General features: G+C 54.2%; 1 protein-coding gene across 1 annotated transcript in view; it reads right to left on the bottom strand.

The window, feature by feature from the left end:
- TBX4 (T-box transcription factor 4) overlaps positions 1-19,863 on the bottom strand; it is a 35,762-nt gene extending 15,899 nt beyond the window's left edge. Inside the window, exons 1-5 of the mRNA XM_040582433.1 lie at positions 19,762-19,863; positions 18,384-18,542; positions 17,405-17,499; positions 5,383-5,502; positions 3,465-3,612 (exon numbers count right to left, since the gene is read on the bottom strand). Of these exons, the coding sequence (XP_040438367.1) occupies positions 3,465-3,612; positions 5,383-5,502; positions 17,405-17,499; positions 18,384-18,539 (519 nt within the window). The 5' untranslated portion in view covers positions 18,540-18,542; positions 19,762-19,863. The remainder of the gene's footprint in view (positions 1-3,464; positions 3,613-5,382; positions 5,503-17,404; positions 17,500-18,383; positions 18,543-19,761) is intronic.
- Between the last annotated feature and the right edge of the window lie 2,516 nt (positions 19,864-22,379).

Genomic DNA, 22,379 nt, shown 5'->3' on the forward strand with positions numbered 1-22,379 from the left:
AAAATGCCTCCCATGCCTCTGACTGTAATTAATAATTTAACGCAATAGATAAGCGGTAATCAAAGCAGGAGGGAGGGGTGCGAGGCTGAAGAGGGGCCGTTGGTGGCTGGGTTTATGGGCTGGGTGTCAGAAAGCCAGGCTTCCCGGCGCAGCCTGTCGGGCATCCCCTCCCACCAGCACAGTAAATAATCTTCAATCTAATTCTGTGGATTGCAGCAAGGGCTACTGCTCCACGGCTTACTAATTAAGCTGTTTAACTTACTTATTTTAAGCCTCAAATGTACCTACACTTCTCTTTATGAACTCCGTGGGGCTGCTCGTCCCTGATGTTAAGCAGCTATTACACCGCACAGAGTCAGGGCAGGGATTCGTTTATCAATTAATTCATTGAAATGATGCAAAATTTCTGACTGTCTGCTTTTCAGGTGAGATCCCCCATGCCCAGGAGCCAGGCTCAGAGGAGCTGCACCCCACACTGTGATATCTTTGCCGTTCACACCAGCATCCCCCCCACATCAGGCGCGGCGGCTGGGGATGGAGCCCAGCAGCCTGGAGTGCCCCAGCTGCATCTGCCACCATGAGCCCATAAAATCCACCACGTCCTGCTTGTGAGACCCCCGCAACACCGCTCCTGCTCCAGCCTGACCCCAGGATCAGCTCCCCACGCTCAATATTAACCAGCAGGTAAACAGACAGGGAGCTGGAAAAGCTCCTTTGCTTTGTGTTTTTTTTCCCCCAAGTGCCTACCTTAAACACAGTTTATGCAGAAAAGGAATATTTAGCGCAAAGATATTTTGCCCAGCACCTCTTCCCCGGCTCCGAGCCCCTCCTGCCCCCAAGCAGCCACACACGGTTTGGGTCCCAGCCCCGCACATCACAGCGTGGGCTGGAGGGGATTGCTCGCCGGCAGGGATGCGCTCCGCGGGATTTCAGGGCACCCGTAGGAGCTGGAGCCCAGGAGGGTGGGAGCCAGGTAGGGAGCGTGGTGCCACGGCACCTGCGGGCCGCCGCAGCGCTGAGGGTGCCGGGGAGGGCGAGCCAGCCCGGCTGTGGCTGGGCAGCTACCCGCACACCACAAAAAGCCCCAGCAGCAGCCTGCAGAAGTCATTGCCCTGCGTGGTTTTGAGGTTTGGAGAAAATCAAAGACAAAAGGAAATGGCAGGCAGGCTTCGCTGGAGCACGAGAAGGCAAACAAACCCTGTGGGTTTGCTGCCTTGTTTTGCTTTGGGAGCTTTGAGAGACCATTTGCAGTCGCTGGGAACAAATTCCTAGAAATGAGAAGCTGTTATTATTCATACTGTAACGCCTTCACAAGCAGGGCTGGGAGGGCTGTGCCGTGCCACTGCCTGCCCCAGGGCCACCAGCCACCGCAGGAGAGCAGTGCTCGGCGTGGACCGGGAGGAGAATCCACCCTCACCGCCACAGAGCCCAGCTCTCCTGCGTGTGCACAGCAAGAAGTGGAGTGCCACTTCTCTAAAGCAGATTAATTTAGAAGCCTAACGAGGAACTGTCTGAGGAAGGGCTAAATGCCATTTAGCCCGGCAGGTTGTCAGTGCCCGAACCGCACAGCGACCTGGCCACTCTGAAATGAGTTATTTCAGGCATTTTCCCAGCAGCGTGAGGCAGAGCGTGCCGGGGTGGGCTGCCGGGCTCGTACGGCATGAGAGGGCTGCGCAGGGCTCACCCGGAGCACAACCACCGCGTCTCGCTGCAGGTATCGCCCCAAAACACAAACCAGAGCCCCCCACCCCCCCTCACTAGGGAAGCTCCGTGGGAGGACAAACAGGCTGTCTATTAAAAGGGGAGGGAAGAAAAATCTTCCCTGTTAAAATGCAGCGTTAAAATCACAGTTAAATCACAAAGTCAGGAAAAGCGAACGTTTAAAGTTGCAAAACCAGCGCTGCACATCCTGTTTGTTTTACGGCCACATCGAACATCCTGTATGTTTTACGGTTTACATTTTACAACGTAAACAGTCATATATTAAGCTGCACAGTTAACCAAGAGAAAAACACGGGAGTAGAAAAATGCCACATGCAAAGCCGGCAGGTTGGTACAGCTGCTGACACCGAAACACCAGCATCTGGGGGCTTTACACAATTTTTACTGTGCAACCCTCGGCACAGTTATTTCATTTCATTTCCGTGGTGCTTTCCCTCTTGAAGAAGAGTGAAAGGGAGAGATCGCCTGTGATTAATAACACCAGCATTAAATGGCCCTGATTAGTCTTTGAAGTTCACACATGTTTCATTGGGGTCAGTAGGTTGGGGAAGAGGGTCAGTTGCCGGCGCTGCTGACAGCTCGGCGCAGGGCTGGGTTATCCCCGTGTCACGCTGCCAGAGCCCGGCTCTGCCACAGCACCGCAGCACCCATGCGCGGCACCAGCGCGCTGCCTGCCACAATTCGAAATCAGCAGAAAATTATGAACATGGCACAAAAATTCTGGATTTTTTACAGCGGTTTCAGCTGGTAGGGTCACCCCACCTCTGGAATCAACCCCCTAAAGCTCCGTCTGGTTTAGCGATGTCAGAATCGCACTTTCTGTACGGCTTTAGGTGGCATCAGGACAAACAACTGCCCATAAAAACCTGCTGCTTTAGAAGCTCGATGCACAATCACTTTGCACCAGACAGATACAGCCCTTCTCGCTCTGCACCCTTGTTCAGGACCTTTCCACAGCCCCCCTCACCCCTCCAAACTGCTACTGGTCAAAAACCACATTTGATAATACGAAGCAGTTTCTCTTACCTGTGGTACTAGGAGGAGCTGATGGGACTAAACCTAAAAAGATTTTAAACTCTATCTTCCCTTCCTCCAGCCAGCAAGGTTTGTTTATTTTTACATGACTTTCAGCTTGGACAGTGCAAACCACAAAGGTCTGTATTTTATATAAAAATATAAAGATTTATATAAAGAGCATTATCTAAGCACCCGTTTGCCTGGCAGGCTAGAGACACCCTTGTTCTCAGTTATTAAATGCACTGTGGTAGACAACTCTGTACATCCCACTTCTGCATTCGCAATACACATGAATTAAGATTTTCCAAATAAAATACTTCATCTTTTACAGGGCTGCCAAAGCCAGCTTGGAAAATAATGAGTTTATGCAACCTGTTTCTGTGAGCTGTATGTACCATGCACAGCAACAGCCGGGCTGAAAATCCCACAGCGCTGCCTGGAAAGTTCCCGGGCAGAAAATAAAAGGTCGGTGGCATCCGGCAGGACACAACTGAGCAAGCCAGAGGTGGCATTTCCAAGAGCAGGGGAAGCATGCAGGCACCCACAGTGGCCCCCCTCCCTCAATGCCAAACACTCCCCCACCCTGCTGCACTGGCAGCAGAGAATAAATGTCGCTCCTCGTTATTAAATTAGCCACGACATCCCCACCAGCATCCCAGTCCAGCCACAAAGCCAGCACTGCAGGCCCACCTCTGACCACAACCCTTGCAGAATGTCTCTCTTACATGTCCAAAGGGATCCAGGTGGTTGTTGGTGAGTTTGAGCTTCTGAAAGGACACCAGCTGCCGCATCCAGTGCGCTCCCGTGGCCGGTGAGTCGGGGTGCACGTACAGCCGCCCTGGCATGGCCGGCTCTGCCTTCCCAGCCACCATCCTGCAAACACAGCGGTTACAGATCGTGTCACCTCGGCAGCACTTGCCAGCCCGGACGCAGGACAGCATCATGTCCATGCGCTCAACCCAGCAACCCTCCCGCCAGCCCTGGGGGGACGCGCTGGGGCGCAGGGCTCAGAGGGGCTCGAGGGGCTTCCAGGGCTCCTCGTTCCAGCATCGCAGACTGGCAGAGCAACCCCACCGCTGCTGCCACGCGGTATTTCCTTGGGGCACTGTCTCTGCATGGCATTTGTGTTGACATTGGTCAGGGAGGAAATCTCATCTGGGTTTTTGGAGAGGATGAAGCCTTCAAAGGCCATTCTGCAAGGGGAGATGGTCTCACACCCTTCCCCAGGAGAAGGTACCTGTGAGCAGGAGCAGTACTGGTGCGGGTACATGCAGAGCTCCCCTAGCTCCTGGCCGGGCAGCAGCTCTGGTGGGAAGGGGCTGCTCCCAGAGCTGTGTGCTGGCACACAGTGCTGCTCCTCGTACCCCTCTGCCTGCTCCCCTTGCCCCCACACCACCACCACCACCTCCCGTGGACACGACCCAGCTATGAGACATCACTTAATGGCAGCTCCCTCATTACCGTGCATTGTTCGCCTCTTATAAACCACCAATAAAGCCATATTACCAAAAGCAACAGAGACTTTCCAGCATCAATAAAAGGAAAAGGGGAAATAGCTCTAGGGCTGGCAAAAGCTAAATTAAACAGAGTTAACAACTATCCATCATCTAGGGCTTAATGTTTAAAAGACAAAGTGGCCGCCTCGCTGCAGAGGCCCTCAGCCTGCTCCTCGTACCCAGCGGCACTCCAGGACAAAAGCGAATGGAAAAGGGATTTCTTAAAACTGGAGCAGCCCTAATGCGCAAGTAAATTATTACTGTTTTATAGGATGTCACCAGGTTCGTTCCCATTAAGATGACTATGAAATTTTCCATTGCTTGTCTTTTCACCAGGCTGCAGTGGGTGGAAGGGTTTGGGAAAACCACAGCGAATAGTCACAGCGCGAGAGGCTGCCGGGCGTGTTTGGAGAGGAAAATCAAAAGACAAAACAGCATTTCCCTCGTCAGAAAACAAAAATCATAGTTGCCTCTCCAGTAAGAAACTTTGCTATCAAAGGCACAGAGAAGGGAGGAATAATAGAAAAGAAAAACTCCAGAGGAAGAATGAATTAAAAGGAAAACACAACTCTAAGCAGGATCCCGCATTGGACTGCGAGAAAGGACTTGCTGCACCCTTCGCCTGCCGCATCCGCGGGGCTGAAGTGGGGCTCTTCTTACACCACCCCACATTCTGCTTTATAGCTGAGCTCCTAAAAGCAAAACATTACTAGGGAAGAAAGGAATTTAAAACTTTTCTCGACTCACATCGATACCTAATTTTTAAGGTGAAAACGGACCATGAGAGCACCTAGTCGGGCCTCTGGTACAGTGTAGGCTGCGGCTTTACCCTCTCACACCTGCGCACAGCCTAGAGCATCTCCTCCAAGAAGACATCCAGCCTTGAGAGCTTTGGAGATAGGCAATCCACAACCTCCATTAGCAGTTTGCTCCAGCAGTTAATCACCCAGCCTGTTAAGAGTATTTTATTTTATATTTGTCTGGTTTTAACTTCCAGCCATTGGCTGCTCCACCAAAGAGAGCTCTGGGATGTTGGCATCCCTCCCATGGGAAGGTATTTCTGTTGGTTTCCGAGTTCGCACAGCAAATGGTCGATCCAATTGGAATTTTCTTATGGAAAAGGAGGTAAACAGAGATGTTCTCTTACCATTTATTGTCACAGAATTTATACCGGTGGTCATCAGCTGGGACGATGTCAATCAACAAGATGTACTTGGTCTTGGGGTTCATTCCGGTCACTTTAACCTTGTAACTAGGAAACATCCTCCTTAGGAAAAGCAAAGAGTTAACACATTAGTGAGCGACCTGGAGCTGGGCCAGAACTGATGGAAACTTGGAGCAGCACCCCAAAAGGCAGATCCACCATGTGATGAATTCACGCTAGGACAAATGAGCTACAAAACACTATTGCTGCTTATACGTCACCTGAATTAAACTCACTCTTTCCAGAGCATGGGCTGCACAGGGCTAGTGCAACATGGGGCACAAACTGGGTATATAGAGGGGGGTTATGGGCCAGTGCCAGGAAAAGGTGGGTGTAGGGAGAGATACACGGGGGGTCAACACATCCCTCCTTACAGGAGGCTCCAACAGGGAGCCCTCACTGCCCCGGGGGGCTCCATGGGGCTCATGGCAGCCTCAAAAATGCAGATTTCTTGTTGCCATGAAAGTGCGTGAAAAGCAATGAGATGTGACCCACTTCAGCAGAAACTAAGCACAGGCAGCTCTCCCATGTCCACACCACCACGTCCCATCACGGCGCCTACGCTGAGCCTGTGCTCCCTTCAACAGGCTGAAAACTGGGGATCAGTAAAGCCTGGGGGGAGGCTAAGGGTTAAACCCTGCGATGGAGCAGCCAGCCATTGCTCCTCTGGCTTTCCCAGATGTCCCCAATTCACAGCAGCCTGTTAAACCTCGTCCAAGGCAGGAGCACTGCAGCTCCCACGGAAAACGTGCCCGTCCCACCGATCTACCACTGACTTTAGCAGACATGTAGCAACCAAACGGGGAACGTCACGTAAACCAGTGTACCATGAAAGAACTCTTATATATATATAACATTATTAAAGAATCTCGGCAGTATTAAAGAGTATTTTTTTATAAATCTATGGCCATGAAACCAGTATATACCATCATGCTCTAGTCTTGTGATCCAAAGATAGCCCTGATGGGTATGGGCATGGCCATGGGCTTTAAGAGTGCATCAGGAACCAGGTTCTGCAGGATCAGGCACTTTACATCCTCGGAGTAACTATTTTCTTGGCTCCATCTTCCCAACCTCCTCCTCATCCAGTAAAAAAAACCAAGTCAATGGAGCAAACTGGCTCACCGCAGCCTTCAAGCAACCAGCCAGAACAGAAAATTCTCCTTTCCACCGCGGGAAGGGGATGGTGGATGAGAACTGCTACATCCCGGACTCATTCTAATCACCCAAACTCAGGAGGGCCCAAATCCCGATGCCGTTTCTCCATCGAGCGCCGAGGCTGCTTTGCCCCCACCCGATCCCCCCCTCCCCCGCTCGCTGCCCCTGCGCCCGGCCCGGCTGGCCCAGCACCATTTTGTCACTGCTCGGGGAGAAGGCAACAAAATGGGCCCTGTTCGAAATCAGTTCAATTGACTCTTTTAACCGCTCTGCATAAATTCCAGATGTTTACCATGTAATTAGCCGGGACTAAAAAGGGGTGGTTTACCAATGCCCGTATTTGATTTTCATTCATAAACTCTGCACTCCTCTTAACCTTGTCCTCCTCCAGGTAAGCACCTGGATAAATACAGTAGGACATTTCAATTTGTGAATACACAGCCCAATTCACACATTGAAAAAAATTGCATAAGGAATCCAATCTGAATGCCAAGATATTTTTTTTTTAAATTAGGCCTTTAAAAGACATTTTAAAACTCAACAAAAAAAGAGGAGAAATTGATTAAAAACCAGGAACGAGATGGACATGATTTGGCAGTTACTGCCTCGTACCAGGCAAACGTCCTGCATCAGGGATTTTTATAACATCTAGCTTCTGAATTTCCTTTTTTCTCAATCATTTCATTTACTGTAGTACATCCAAGCTGCTAAAGTAGCCGGACTGATATATTGTAAATGTTAAGTGCTTTTTTAATGGCATTTAAAATTAAGCTTCAGCATATGGAGTTCATATAGCATGGACATGCCTGAGTTTATAATGTTCTTTAGTATAGCCCTCTAAAATAAATACAAAGAGCCAAAGTACTACTATAATATATACAGCTGAAATTCTTTAAGGATAACAAATGGGGACTCACATCTGATTGAAGGTGTTGCTTAACTTGCAAACCGCTCGCTATCTCGCAGTGGTAGCATTGTGCTCAACGGTCGACAGACCCAGCTACAACCAAGTTTGCCAACTCTCCGCATTCTTTTCCAGGAAAACACAGGGTAGATTTTAGTAATTTGGCTGTGCATGGACATTTCATCATTATTATTAGCTGCTGCATTTTGGCCTTAAAAAAAAAAATATGCGACTAATGTGCTGTCCAGGGACTTGTCATTTTAATTTTCTTAATGAAAACATATTTCTCAACCCCTTGGCAGAGACTCATTTAGTAAATATCTCTTTGCAATACGATGCAAACATGGGTTGTGCATTTCTGGTGGGAAGGCATGACAAACCAAAGAGCTAGGTCCAAGAAAATAGAGTTTCAATTTTTAAAAAAAAAAAAAAAGCAAGAGAGAGCACCTAATATCATGTCCTGGCTCTTATTAAATGTCCCATTTGAAAGAGGGGAGCAGAAAACCACGGCGGAGGCAGCGGGCTGCACCAGCCCTGCCCAGGAGCGAGGCTGTGCCTACAGTGGGTCTATACAGCTCCCCGTCAGCCCTGGGAAGGGGCCAAAAACCTGCCTGTTTCCCCGAATTTACTACAGGTCAATGGAGCTACTCACAGCCATGGGCTTTACAATCAGTAGTAGCTTTGCATAACCAGCCCCTCTGCCAAATCTCTGCAGGCAGGAGCTCTGGGGTGGATGGGCGTCTCCGCAGAGGATGCTTCGCCTGGGCCAGCTAACCCTGACAATAGCTTGCTTCATCATCCATTGCTCGGGGACCAGCAGCCACAGAAGAATAGCCCAATGCTGCAATAAATCCTTGCCAACGGCTTGCCACGCTCTGGGAAAGCTCAGCCTGGCTTTGGTGGGAGGTTTGAAGCAAGACCCGTGCAGAGCCACGTTTTACCCGCTCTCCTTCCCGCTGCCACGCGCGACTCCAAACCAGGCAAGAGCTTCGCTGTGCAGAAACCGGTTACAAAAATAGGGAATTTGGGGCTTTCCAGGAAGCGTGACCAAGCAGGCGGCATCCGATCCCCAGCAACACCACCTGCACCAGAGGCAGCTGCCGTCGGGCTGCGGCCGTGCAAACAGGGAAGCTCAGCAATGTTAAGCACTGGGCACATGTGCAGCACAGGATCAACCAACTACTAGTGAATTGTAGGCCACCAGTAATCAGGAGATTAAGAGCAGCAGTTCCTGGCCTCATCATCTTTTGTACAAACCCAAAGTCTGGTTGGACACGGTGTCCAGAGGCTGCAGCAAACACCCTGAACATGCAAACGCGGCCAGCATCCCTGTGGTGGAGGAGACCAGGACCAGACCAATTTCTCCCCCCTTATGCTCATTTTTTGGAAGCCACACCAGGGAGAGGGGTGTCTGACCCACCCACATGCATTAGGTGTGACAGCTGCTCCCAGCCAACACAGGGCAGCCGACGGGGCCACTCGCTGAGCACGGAGCCAGCAGCAGCCCCACAGCTCCCTTACCCACATGGGACCGGCCACGAGCCCATGGCACGCCTGTGCCACAGCTGGCGATGCACGGGGGATGCAGCACAAGCAGCAGCCCCAACAGCCTCTTCCGTGAAACACTGAGTCAGTAAGACTCCAATTTTGGACACGTTCACAACCCACTTGTCCCTCCCTAGCTCAAGCCAATGAAGAAGGGACCATCCAGACTCCTCAGCACCATCCTGACGCTCTCCTGCACCCCGCAAAGCTCTCTGCTGGGCTTAGCTGCTCCGACAGGCACCTTCCTCCCTCCCTCCCCGCACGGGCACGGCACTGGGATGCCCTTCAGAGGGGAGAACAGATCAGTTTTTACATTCACACAAAAAAACTGCCCTCAGAGAAAGCAATCGTGGGAGAAAGGCTACAGTGCCCCACTCCTGTGTGAGCGGGACATCTGAGACAGCATTAAAACACCACGGTCTGGCTGGCACCCAGTCACTGGGGGCTGAAGCGCAGGTGATGCCCTGGGGAGGGCAGAGGGGCTCAGCCCTGCTCTGGGGACCGCGGGCGGTGGGAGCAAGACCAGCATCACCGGGGCCTGGCACCACACAGCCCCGGCTGAACCCTTCCCTGCAGCTCTGCGCAGATGAAATGTAGCAAAAAGAGTAAAAGCCAGGAAAATAAACAAGCAGCACAATTCTGCAGCCCTCCCAAGATTCAAAGATGATGTGCGAGTGAATTATTTGTTCTGATAATGAAGCAGTCATTGCTTAGCTAAGTTTATGCTAGGCACATTTTATCTCTACATGATATTCACAAATTGTTTTAAAATGAACTGTTAGAATAAGCATCTCTTGTTTATTTATTTATTCTATTACTATCCAATCCCCTTAGCCATGGAGCAGTTACTGACACGGAGCCAAAGCCTCTATTATGTTCAAACAAAGTTTAATTAATGTGTAATTGGTCGGTTGGATTTGGAAGCGAGCGATAAGAAGAAAGTTTGCTTTCCTTGGGGGCAGCAGTTCCCAGCCTTTCGGGCTCTCCAGGCTTGGCCACTGCGCGGGCATCTGACTTGTGTTTTAACCCCCATCTGAGCAGGCATGGCTGGTCCTGGGGAGGTAGGCAGCTGCGGGGCTCCCAGGTCCAAAAAAGTCTTATTTTCTGGGCAAGGGACAGCAAGCCAGAAAAGCCGAGCACGTCAAAGCTGATCAGAGCTCAAAACCCTCCTGAGCGCCCTGTGCCATGCTGCACGCCGGTACCCGTGTGTTCCAGGGACACTGGCTCATGCGTTGGTGCTGCTGGGTGACAAGGTGGCCTCTGCAAATCCCTCAGGCCTCACCTCATCCTGCTCACACGGACTTGATCTGACCTTCCTTGTTTAGATGCAAAAAATAATTTCTGATGCCCCTGCCTGATGCATTAGCTGGGAAGGGGTTTCTCCAACCAGCACGTGGTAAGCAGGCAAGCCATGGGGACCTCGACTGGTATTGCCGTAGAGAAAACTGTGTGGAAACAAGGTACCCAAGTCCTGTTGGAGCAACCCAAGTCATGTCCTCACCACAAGCTGTCAGTGCTCTCTGAAGCCCATGGAAATGTGCAGACTGGTGCTCCCTCATGTCCCTGTGGTGTGGGTGGTGCTTCAGATACTACCGAGCGCTTCCTTCTGTCCTTTCAGGGGGTAAAAATGCCCCCAAGCCCTTCAGCAGCTGAAGTCCTACTTTCAAAAAGACAAAGATTTCCACAAACAGACAGCAATTTTACAATCCTTGATTTTGGGGTAGCCAAGTAAAGCGACGACTGGATTTTCAGAAGCTCCCTTACGGTGCTGTCTGGAAGGGTGATGTTCATGGCATATCAGGTTGTGAAAGGATCAGAAAAACAAGAAATCTCTCAACATCTTGGCTAACAAGCTGTATTACAGCTGAAAGACCACCTCCTCAAAAGCTGCTGGGCATGCCAAGATGCCTCCAGCGATGGTTTCAAAGCACTGAGGCAGATGACATGCCTGTGTGCCTGATAATGACTAATGTGACCCCAAATTCTTCTTGAGAATTGTCCATGCCTGCTTAAGGATGCTTCCCCTTGTCTTCATTGTTACGAGGGAAAGGAATGGTGTGCAGAGGCTTCAAGAACCATGTTTCCATTCTGATGACCTTTCTTCTTTTTTCTGATTTCCCTTCTTCTGACAAGTATTTCTTCCACTGACTTAACGCATCTTTAGAAATAATACTCTCCGGGGCAGATTAAAACAAATTTGGGGATGTCAGCTGTTTCTTTTAGCCTTTTAAATGGCATTTCCTTTTTGATAGATTCTTGCTTTCAGAAAATACTTTAAAGAGATCAAAGACTTTTTCAACAGGGTCCCATTTTCCCAGTGTATCCTAACCCTCAGTCCCTTATTTCTCTTATCACCCACGCCACTCCGCTATGACGCTCTGTATACAAAGTAAGAGCAGTTAACTTTGAAGTGCTGGATTAGCCCATGCCAGATCCTTGCCTCAGAATAACAAACAATACAGGTTCAACAGGAGTTCTCATCAGTAGTTCATTTTTCAGCCCCAAATTCACTGTCACTAACACAAGCAACATTGAACTCTCAGTCTATGGACAGATAGGAGAGATTTATCTGGTGGCAGGACCATGACCTAGTGATGAGAAGGTCAGACAGTTAAGGGATTTTTATATTTTGGAATGGCGAGGTTGTATTTTTTCCTTCTGGCTAGCGCATCTAATTTTTAAATAAAACATTGTTTCTCACATACTTGAGAACTTGGTTAGCTGGGTGGCTGCTTTCATGGTCTAGAAACATTTCCTCTTTTTGCCCCACGGTAACATGAAACACGGGCAGGCTTCTTGCTGTGGGATGCTTCCCTGGGGCTTTCATTTTGCCACAGCTGAAGTTGGGCAGAAAAGGTCCCAACGTGCTGGAGGATGGAGAGGTGGGTGCCAGCAGCCTCGGGCAACACCAGCAGCATGGCACAAAGGTACCTCAGAGAGAAGCTGTGCAAGAGTGTGGCCAGCAACCTGATGCTGCAGTGTCTCGGGCCAGGTTTGCCCCCTCGCTGGGCCAGGCTGGACCCTGCCTGGGGTCCGCAGGGGCTTTCGGAGAAGCCGTGGGCAGCCTTGGCTTTGGTGCCAGGCCATGTGCCAGATCATCAGCGCCAAGCAGGAGCTGATCGGCAGCCCCTGTGCCCGGGAGCTCTCCATGCAGAGGCAGAGCCCAAGCGATGGTGGGGATCTTCCCCAGCTGGTTTGGGCTTGGCCAAACCCTCCCCTGCAGCCCTGGCCAGCACTGCTGCAGCTCCAGCCTAAGGACAAGCGGGGAAAGCTTTGGGAACACCCTTAATTGTGAGCATCCCGCGTCTTTAACAAAAGCTAGCATTGCTGTTTGAAGAGAGAGGCATATTAGAAACTAGAATCCCATCCCTGCCCTACTCGGCGTGCACAAGCTCTGTCTTCCTTGCCAAAGCTGTCGACATCTTTAGCAGCACGGCCAAGAGCCATTGCAGTTTGCTCCTGCTCCTTTCTCTAAAAGCAGGAGTTTGCCCGAACAGGGTAATTCCAGGACCCCGAATTTAGGACTAAGCAGATCAAACATTCCTTAAATATCTACTTTATTTCCAAGTTTTAAATTGACGGCTCACATTCCATCACTGATCTTGGATATAAAGGTTTGCTTTTGGATCAAAAACCTTTAGCAGAAATTCTTGTAACTGCCTCAAAAGATTCTGGACAAATATTTCCCTTTAATTGTAATGAGAACTGGGCATCCATATGCCCTACAGAGCCATGGAAAATTCAACTTTTAAAGGATTATTCACAGAGGAAAGCTGCACCAGCTTAGCCAAAGCATTTATACTTCTTCAGACCTTGATGTCCTAAAAACTACTTTTATTTTGGTTTACTAAAGTTGATTAAGAACAGATTTTTTTAAAACTGAAATAAGCCACTTTTAAAATGAAACTTGAACATCTAAAGGGGGTTTGCGTCTTTTCCACACATGCAAGCTGCTTTATTGATTTTTTTTCCTGTGCAATATTTTCCTACTTACGCTTCTTAAAACCTGCTACCATAAAGACTGAAGCTATCTTTGTACCTGTGCACATCCTGCACTCCAGCCAGAACTCAGTTTCAGTATCTTGAGCCTCCTGTTCACATCTCTGGGATTGTTACATTTCCATAGAGGAATGACACATTATTTTCTCTTCAGTAACTGTTCAGAAAAATGTGACCAGACATCCTGTGAAATGTTTTTTTTTTTTTACTGATTAGCCATAAACTTCATCAAACTGTTGGTCCCTGGCAATCTCTGGATTGAAACTGCAATGCTGCAAAGACTGGCACCTTGGAAAAAAATTGGGAACAGCTAGAGCTAAATAAAAATAACAGAAAGAAAGAAACCCTGAGCCAGGAGACTGTGTAAGCAAAGATTAACTCCCTGCAGAAATAAGGCCTGGAGGATGAGATTTCACTAAGAATCACGAGAGACAAAGCGGGGTTTGCCACAAGGTTAAAAAATAATTGCAATTGTTCGGTTAAATAATAGCGCATAAGAGTGAGCAGATGAAATGGCAAAGCAAGCTTTATAACGAAGTCTCCCGGTTGCCGTCTGCTTTACCCACCCTTCCCACAGCTTCCATCCCTGCGGAATGCCCGCAGTCCAGCGGGAAACGTGTGCGCTGGGAGCCGCAGCCGGAGGGAGCAGATCGGATGCACATCTGCATCCCTATCCTCCGTGTCCCTGTCCCCTTCACTGCCCCTGCACTGATGTTATTAAAAACTAAAAATTATTTAATAGGACTTCGACGCCTGGAAAATGCCTTTTTTTTTTTTTTTTTTAATAAACGGGCGGGTGGGGGGGGGGGTGTGTGTGAACGATGATAACCTTATTTATAAACACAGGCCCGCACAGCGCTATGTGGGTGCTGGGATCGTTCACCCGCCCCGGGAGCGGCTGCAGCCGCAGCGGTGCGGAGCTGCGGTGCGGGGATCGCAGCCCCCGCCGGTCAGCGGGTTTCCACCGAGCCACGCTGCCTTCCGAACGAGCGGCTCCGCAAAACGCCACCGGCGACCGCCAGCGCCTCTAGACCCCCGTGGCGAGTCCCCTCCCCGCTCCCGTCGGGCTCAGGCGGCCCCCGGGTACCCCCAGCTGCAGGCAACCACCGGGCAAGTTCTGTGCTACATCTAATTCAGCCTTGAAAAAACCATCACCAGAAAAATCCTCTGGAGGAAAAAACCGTAATTAGAACAAACCTCAAATAGGAGGAAGGAGACACAAGTTGTGATGGACCGAGCCCCGCTCCCGGGCGCTGCCAGGGGCGGGGGGCTCTGCTGAGCGGTTTTATGCAAAGTTCAGGGAACTTTGCTAACATAAACTTTTTATCTTTTGATGATCCTTTTAATATAAAATAATCTCTCCTTTTTTCCCCTCCCACAATGAAGCAGGCGAACATTAAAAAGATAGCGAGTGCATTTTAAAGATGTTTCCACTTTATAAATCAAGCTTTTTGGCAACAACATGATTTCTATTTCAATGCTGAGCTTGCTGTGTTCTCCTAATATCTCCTACAGATCAGTCCTAAGAGGGAGTAATAATCCCCCAAAGTAATTCTCAGCCCTAAATTCTCGATAATTTATAGTTGGCTCGTTCTGTGGAGCTCTACAAAGAATGAAACAAATGACTCTCCCTCTCCCCCCCACTAAGTTATCAATATTTGCCTTGTTTATACAAAAAGGCTATTTTACACCATTGCCTTGGAATTAACGCTTCCGCTGAGCTTTACATTTCCTCTTCATTGAGTGAACTTGTCATTAAAGTCACTTTTTTTTGTTGTTGTTTGAAATTTAAAAATCGGGCTTCAATTTATTTTCGTTTGTGCCCCTTGAGGTCAGAGAGACCGACATTTAAGTGATTTCAACTAACTGCATTCAGGGGCATCTCTGTGCCTGCTGGGAGGGGGATTACAGTCCTAATTAGTGCCTGCAATTAGCCGTTTTCCCTCTTCCTCCCACCCCACCCACCCCGCCCCCCAATGCTAAATGCAAGTGCATACAAATCTCCATTAACCATTATATTTTTTAATTGGATCAAGAGGAGGTTTATTATTGCTACTTTTTATTTAAATAGCTTGGGTAAAATAAAATCTGCATGAAGTAACGATTTTCATTTCATTATTTGCACTGGGATGGCGGGCACAGCCCAGCTTGCGGGCGGCCCCGTCGGGGCACGGACACGGACACGCGTGGCTCAGCCTGGCGCTGCCTGCGGGCGGGCAGGATCCGGCCAGCCGCGGCTGGAGCGGTTCCCTTTTCCTGCCCCTCCTCATGCTCATCTACATTTTTTTTTTCTTTGTTATCGGGGCTGCCGGCGAGCCCGGCCTGGGATAAGGACAGGGCTCGGCTCAGCACCCCCGGCAGCAGCAGCCCCGGTCCGGGTAGCCCTCGGTCTCACCGCGAACACCGACAGCAACAGCAACGTCCCCTTTCATTTCGACACTATTTGCAACTGGGCACGGAGAAAAGCAGCGAAGCGACGGCTTTGTTTCATGTTATGCACCAGCAATGTTGATTTTTTTAATTAAAAACTATTTCTAAAAAAAATAAATAAAACAGCGGCGAGCTTGATGGTGCTGCACCGAGTGCTCACAAACAGTGAAATCTCGCTTCGAGAAGTCAAAACTCAACGTTTTGTAGAACTCGAGGTCAATCCCCCCATCCCCTCAGTCCCGTGCTCGTGGAAGGTGACTACGTGTGCACTGCCAGCTCCACCGGACAAAGAATGTGGGACTGAGCCCTATACATATGGATTTGTTTAAACAATCCACATTAAGACTTACAAAGAGATAACATGCACATTTGGGATGCTTAGGGTATAGAATTTGGTAAAGATATTACACGTCCCGCACAGACACACTCAGATACTATAAATTAAGGGTGAAATATCTGAGGTCTTGATCCCCTAGTCTTAGCTGACTTAGGTAGCAGACCTATCAAAATGAATCCGGCTCTTCACATCAGTAGACGCTACAGAACAAGCCCTAAGATCTTACACACCAAAATGTAGTGTGATAAGGTTACCTGCACAATCACTTCATAAATAGGCCAAATAGCAAACAAATTGAAGATCCCCGGGACCGGGACATACACCCCCTCTCCAGGGAGACTAATGGGAATATCTTGGTTATTAGAGTAAAGCTTCCCTACACTGGCCAGCTGCTGCACAGAGCGGCACTGCTGGGGATGGGGGAGAGCAGAGGGAAAGTGCTCAGCAGTCCCCAAATCCAAAGCCGGGGCTTGGGGTCTGGGTTTTGCAGGGTGAGCACCAAACAGAGGAGAAAAACACGCAGCCCCTCCCGAGTCCCACAGCTGCCCTGCATCAGGGATCGGGAAAAAGGCTGCATAGATATAGTGTAGGATTATTTTTTTTTCTGCTTTCTCCCCATTATTTGAGTGTTCTCCTCCACAGCTCTCTAGCACAATGTAAAATCAGCAATCGTGGGGCATGGCAGAACTATACAGCTGTGTTAGAATTAGATGGATTTTAATATCTAAGTCCGGCAATTTTTCTTTTCCAGCAGCAGCGACACGAGCCCGCCGCTGCAGGAGCCAAGGACAGATACTGCAGTGCCCACAGTGGGAGCTGGCTGGTTTTGTTGGGAACCATCTGATTCCCGGGCTGGGGATGGTCTGAGGTTTAATTCTGATGTTTAATTTCCTGACGTTAATTCTGCCCTCTCCCACCTGAGCAGCCGGGTGGGAAGGGAGCCCTGAGCAGCCGCAGGATGGGTTTCCCAGGGAAGCGAAGCCTCTGCAAGCGGCTGCACTCCCTCTGGCCCGGGCCTGGGGGTGGCATGCTGAGGGGGCTCCGCTCTGCTAAAAATCATAGTTTTGTTTCCAAGAGAAGGCAGAATTTTTTTCCCCACACCTCACAGGATAAAAGCGGTACTCGTCTCTCTCAGTTTTGAGATTAAGAGCATAGCCTAAGCCCTCATATTGCTAAAACTTTGGTGAAAACTAAGCCGGCACAGGTCTGAATGCACTGTGCAGAAAAGGGGAACAGGGAAAAAGGAAAAACAACAAACAAAAAAAAAGTAGACCCACAATCACGCTAAATAGACCCACAATCACGCTAAAATCTTTAAAAACCCCAAATAATAAAACGAAGAATTACCAAAGTGAATGGGGACTAAATATAACAAACGACTCTGCAACTTTCTTCCATCCCCAGGCTCGCTGGCACACTCAAACACACACACAGTTTATGCCGAAAAAAATTATCTTACTGAAATCTGCAGTCAAATAATAATTATTTTAAATGCCACCGCTTGCAGCAGCCCTGCAAAACCCAGTCTCGGCAAACAAGGACATGTCATATGGACCAAGAGCAACACATGTCCGCGGAGAATTTTCACTAACCTGCCTGCTTTGGTTATTATCATTTCGGTGCCAGCTTCATGAAATTTCTTCCATAGCTCCTTCTCATGGAGATAGACTTTGATATTTTCTATTGTCTGGAAAAATAAAGATAATGAGAATAGCAAGAAAGGGCTGAGGAACCCGAGGAGAGGGGCCGGGAGGCTGTGCACGCCGGACCAGCGCCACAGCCGAGGCACCGGGCAAAGCCACACTAGCCTTGGTGCTGCCTGTGCGGGAGGAGGATGGAGTCCCAAAAATTCCACTGCTCTTTGCCAAAAATAAGAGAAACAAACTGAGGACGGTTTTAATTGCAGGCTTCCACATCCAGGCGGGACACTGGGGCCAAAGGGATTTTTTTTTTCCTTTTTTTCTTTTTTTTTTTTTTTTTCCTGTAGGGGTTTCTGTGCCCCCGTGGGGCAGACGGGCCCCGCTGTCGCCCCGCGGCTCCCAAAACCCGGGGCCAGGAGCATCCGCGGGGACCCCCGGCTCCACTGAGCGATACGCGCGGCCCCGGCCCCTTCCGCGGGATGCCAAGAGCAACACCGAGGCGCCGGCCGGGCGTGGAGGCAGAGGAGCCGCGACGTGCCGAGAGGCCACGGGCGGGCCCTGCCTTTTATTTAAAGGGGGACACACACACACACCCCAAAAAAACAACGAAACCCACCGCCAGGCCGCATCCTGCTCGGAGGAGCAGCCGCGGTCCATCACCCGACGGGCCCCGATGGCCGCGGCTTCGCGGCGCTGGGGCTCGCCCTTACCGACCTGCCGCACCGACGGCGGGCGCGGGCGGCCTGCTTTGCACAGCGAAAAAAATTTAAAAAAAAAATAAAAGTAAAGCAAAATGCGAATTCCTCGCAATTCCACCCCGGGTCGTGGCCAAGGGAGATGCGCCGTCGCGGGAGGCCTGGATGCGGCCGGGCTGGCAAGGAGGGCGAGGGACGAGGCCATCGGGGCAGTGCGCGGGGCAGCCGGTGCGTACCTGCTCGGGGTCGGGGAGCTGCGGGCTGCTGAGCGGCGTGCTGCTCCCCCCGGCTACGCCGAGGACGGGGGAGCCGGCAGAGGAGTCCGCATGGCCGGGCGCGGGGGCTGTTGGAAACCCTTCCTCGGTTTCAGACAGGCTTTTCTCCTGGAGCATTTCCTTGGGGGGAGAGAGGCGCACCGTTAGCTCGCAGCACCGGGGGCCACCTCCAGCCCCTGCTTCCCCCCCCCGGCCCAGCCTCGAGCACGGCCACCTGCAGGGTCAGACCCTCCCGGCCCGGCCCGCGGTCCTTCCTCAGGCGGCGGCACTCGGCGGGACTGGGACGTGCCACCCCCGGCCCCGGGGGAAAGCCGCAGTGCCCGGGAGAGCCGTGCTGCCGCCGCGGGGGAGCCGCCCACGCGTGGCTGCGCTCCCGCTTTGAGGCCCGAGCAGACCATCTCAGCTGTGGCTGCAGCCCCCCAGCTCCGAGCCTTTCTCCTCTCCCCCCACCCCACACCCCGGCTTTTTGCCACCGTGTGGGGCCGGTACCCGTCGCGGGGGGCAGCCCGGCCTGGCCGGTCGCTCTGCCCTGCCCCGTCCCGTCGGGGCTCCGGGGACTTGGCGACAGCGCTCGGGGCCGCGGAGCAGCGCTGCGGCGGAGCCGGGCGGTGTAAACAGGCGGAGTGCTGGGCTCCGAGATAAAAGGGCCCCTCTTAAACTTGGACGGAGACTGGGAAAAGCCAATAAAGATAAGGCCTGACAGCTCCGCCGGGGCTGCCGCGCATCAACCCCGACTTTTACAGCGCGGAGGGACGCGGCCGCCCGCCCCGCTCGACGGACGGACGGGCAGCGGGACCAGCCCCCAAGGAGGCTGCGGGGTCCCGGCCCCGGAAACCGAAAGCGGTGCTCCCTACAGGGAAACGCGCACAGCACCCGCGACTACCGACGGAGCGGTCCGGCCCTCGACACCACGCCGCCGCGGCAGAGGCGGAGTGCGGGGCTGGGACGCCCCGGCTCCGGCCACGGCAGAGCTTCGGGGAGAGCTGCAGCCACACTGACGGACGGCCAGCCCGGCTCCGTGCGAGCGACCCGCGGGCGCGGGCCGCCACGCAGCCCCTGGCCACCGCAGCTCGCGCGGGGCCCGGAGCGCACCGCCGGCGGGACGGGGCGGCCCCAGCCCGGATGGTCCCTGCGCGGCGGGGGCCGCCTGCCCCGGGGGAGCACAGGTTGCGACCCCCGAGGGCCCGGCTCCTGCCCGCGGCCAGGGCCGCCGGTGCTCCGGGGCAGCCTGGCGGCGGCCGCACCGACACAAGCCGGGGGCTCAGCAGGCTGCGGGAAGCCCCACACCCGCGGACCCCCTGCTCCCTCCCTTCCTGCCCTCCGCACCCCGGGAACTCACACGGCCGGCCGGGGGGCAGGAGGCGCAGCGAGGGGCTCCGAGCTTCGCCTGGGGGCGGCTGCGGCATGAAGGGCATCCGCGGGGCAGCGCGGCGGCTGCGCGGGGTGCTCAGGCCGGGCGCGGCTCCACGGACCCCGATGGCAGCGACGTGCGGGACATCCCCCGCTGCGCGGATTCACTTTCCCTTGATCTTGGCGGAAAATGTTCCATAAAGATCCAGTTTGGGGCCTTTCGACTCCCTCCCTCTTTGTCTACCCCCTCCCTTTTCCCTTCCCCTTCTGTTGCTGACGTTGCCGCTGTCAATCACGTCCCCATAGACCGGCTCTGGCCCGCTCCACCCGGCCCGGCCCGCTCGCCCCGGCGCCCGCCTGACGGTCCGCAGCGTGGGGCACCGGCCGGGGACACCGACCGCCCGGCCCCACGCACTGGGCCCAGCCGCGGCCTTCCCCGGCCTGCCTCGGCGCTGCGCCGGGCCTGGCGGCGTGCGGAGCCGCTCGCTGCTCGGGAGCGAGCCCGGGGGGGACGGACCCCCCCAGCCTCACCGCCCCCGCCCAGCCCCGACGGTCCCGGCGCTGCCCACCGCCCGGGGGGAGCCGGGCCTGCCTGGCCGGCGACGGGGCTGGGGGGCGGCGGCGGGCGCAGGCCGCGCTGGCGGAGCGCTGGGCTCGGCGGGCCGGGCGGTGCGGAGCGGCGGGACCCCGCGGCAGGGCCGGCGCGGCCCCGGGGCAGGTGGTGGCGGAGAGCCGGGCCCTGGGGGGGGGGGTCACGCCTCGGGAGGGGCCACAGCCTCGGGCCGCTTCCCCGGCCCTACTGCGGGACAGCCAAACTGCCCGCGTCCCACCGGCCTAGGGCCGGTCTGCGGGTGGGGGGTCTCCCCGAGAGCCCGGGGAGGGGGACAGGGCTCCCCGTCCTCCCCCGATCGCGACACCGAGCCCCCCAACCTTGGCTCAGGGCGGGCAGGAGCCGGGCGGCCGCAGACAAAGCGGCGACAAGGCCAGGCCGCCGGAGCCAGCTCCCGCCGGGGCCGCCCCGAGGTGAGCGCGGTGGGGGGGAGAGGAGACGCCGGCCCCGCACACCCCCGCGGAGGAGCCCACGCACCCTCCGGGCCACGGGCACCGACTGCCCGGGGCTCCCACGGCCAAGCCAAATCCTCAAATCACTGGGAGAACCCCCTCGGGAAAGTCCCCGAGTGCTGTCGCGACTGAACGGGCCACTTCAGCTCTGCTGTCGCGACTACCAATACACACACATCCCGACGCACCGCCCCCGCAGCGGGTCTGTCGGGGCTGCCCGCCCTGTGCCGAGCCGCCCTTCGCATACAGCCGCGGCCGAAAGGCGCCCAGGCTCCCGTGCTACCCCCTTGTAGCTGTGCCTATCGTGACAACGCTACTGCTACACACCGCCCTATATCGCGACAACCCCGCCTGGCTCTGCTCTGCATCGCTCCCCCCGTACCCCCCGGCGCACCCGGCGGGCCGGAGCCCCTTACCCGAGCGGCCGGTCCCGGGCGGGCGCGGCGGTGCCGCTTGGCCCCCGCAGCCCCGGGCTCACAGGGACACCTCCATGAGCCGGCGGGGCTTCACGGGGCAGGATTTTTATCGGGGTTTTCTTGAAAGTGAATTTAAACCCAAACTCACTCCCACCGTCACGTGGTACCGAAATTGGGAACAGGAGCAGAATAAAAAGTAAACTGGGGTCAACCTCTTAATGAACCTTTTCCCCACTCCTACAAAAAAAAAAAAAAAAAAAAAAAGGGGGGGGGGGGGGGCCGGGCAGACCGGGGGATGCGAGAGAAGGAGCAGCGAGCAATTCCCGCAGGAGCCGGCGGGCCGGGGCCGGCGGCAGGTGAGACCGGGCCGGCGGCAGGCCCCGACGTGCGCTCGCGGGGCCGGGGCCAGAGGGAACCCGCACCCGTCCTGCCCCCGCACAGACGGCGCAGCGGCTAGGGGAGCCCAGTGGCGAGGAGCCGTCCCGGAGCGGGGAGGCCCGGCTCGGCCCGGGGGGGGGGGGTCCCGGAGCTCCCCTCCCCGCCGCTGACCTGCTGCACTCGGCCCTGTGCGCGGCCGCCGTAGTTTCTGCGCCTCGTAGCTGCCTCCGAGCCACGGACCGGGACCGGCCCCGGCCCCACCCCGCGGGAGGGGAGAGCCCGCGCAGAGCTGCGGAGGATGTGCGCAGCCAGGTACCGCTCGGACCGCTCTGTCCCACCGGCGGGCCGGGGTCTCCCGCGTGCAGCGGGCCCGGGGCGGCCGCCGAGTGCCGGGCTCCACAGCCAGGTGAATTGTATTTACTCTGCGGCTGGTGCCGGTTGCTCGGCTTTGCTTGGGTGAGTCTCCCTCCACCCCTTCCTCCCGCATCCGCGGACACCGAGAATCACGGATGCTGCCTGCGGCTCCCTGCGTTAAATGCTGCTTTCCCCCCCCCCCCCCCCCCCCTTGAACCGAAAAAGGGAGGAGGGGGCGATCCCCAGATGAGGAGGATTTAATTAAAGCAAAGCTAAAGCCTCTCCCTCCTGCCCACGTCCCTCCCCGTCTGTGCGGCCGGGGATGCCGGAGCGGCGGTGGCGGGCCCTCTCCCGCAGTGCCGCAAGCCCGGGCAGCACCTGCCCGCAGGGGCCGGGC

Source organism: Falco naumanni, chromosome 1 (assembly GCF_017639655.2).
Source record: "Falco naumanni isolate bFalNau1 chromosome 1, bFalNau1.pat, whole genome shotgun sequence".
In the NCBI taxonomy this organism is placed as follows: domain Eukaryota; kingdom Metazoa; phylum Chordata; class Aves; order Falconiformes; family Falconidae; genus Falco; species Falco naumanni.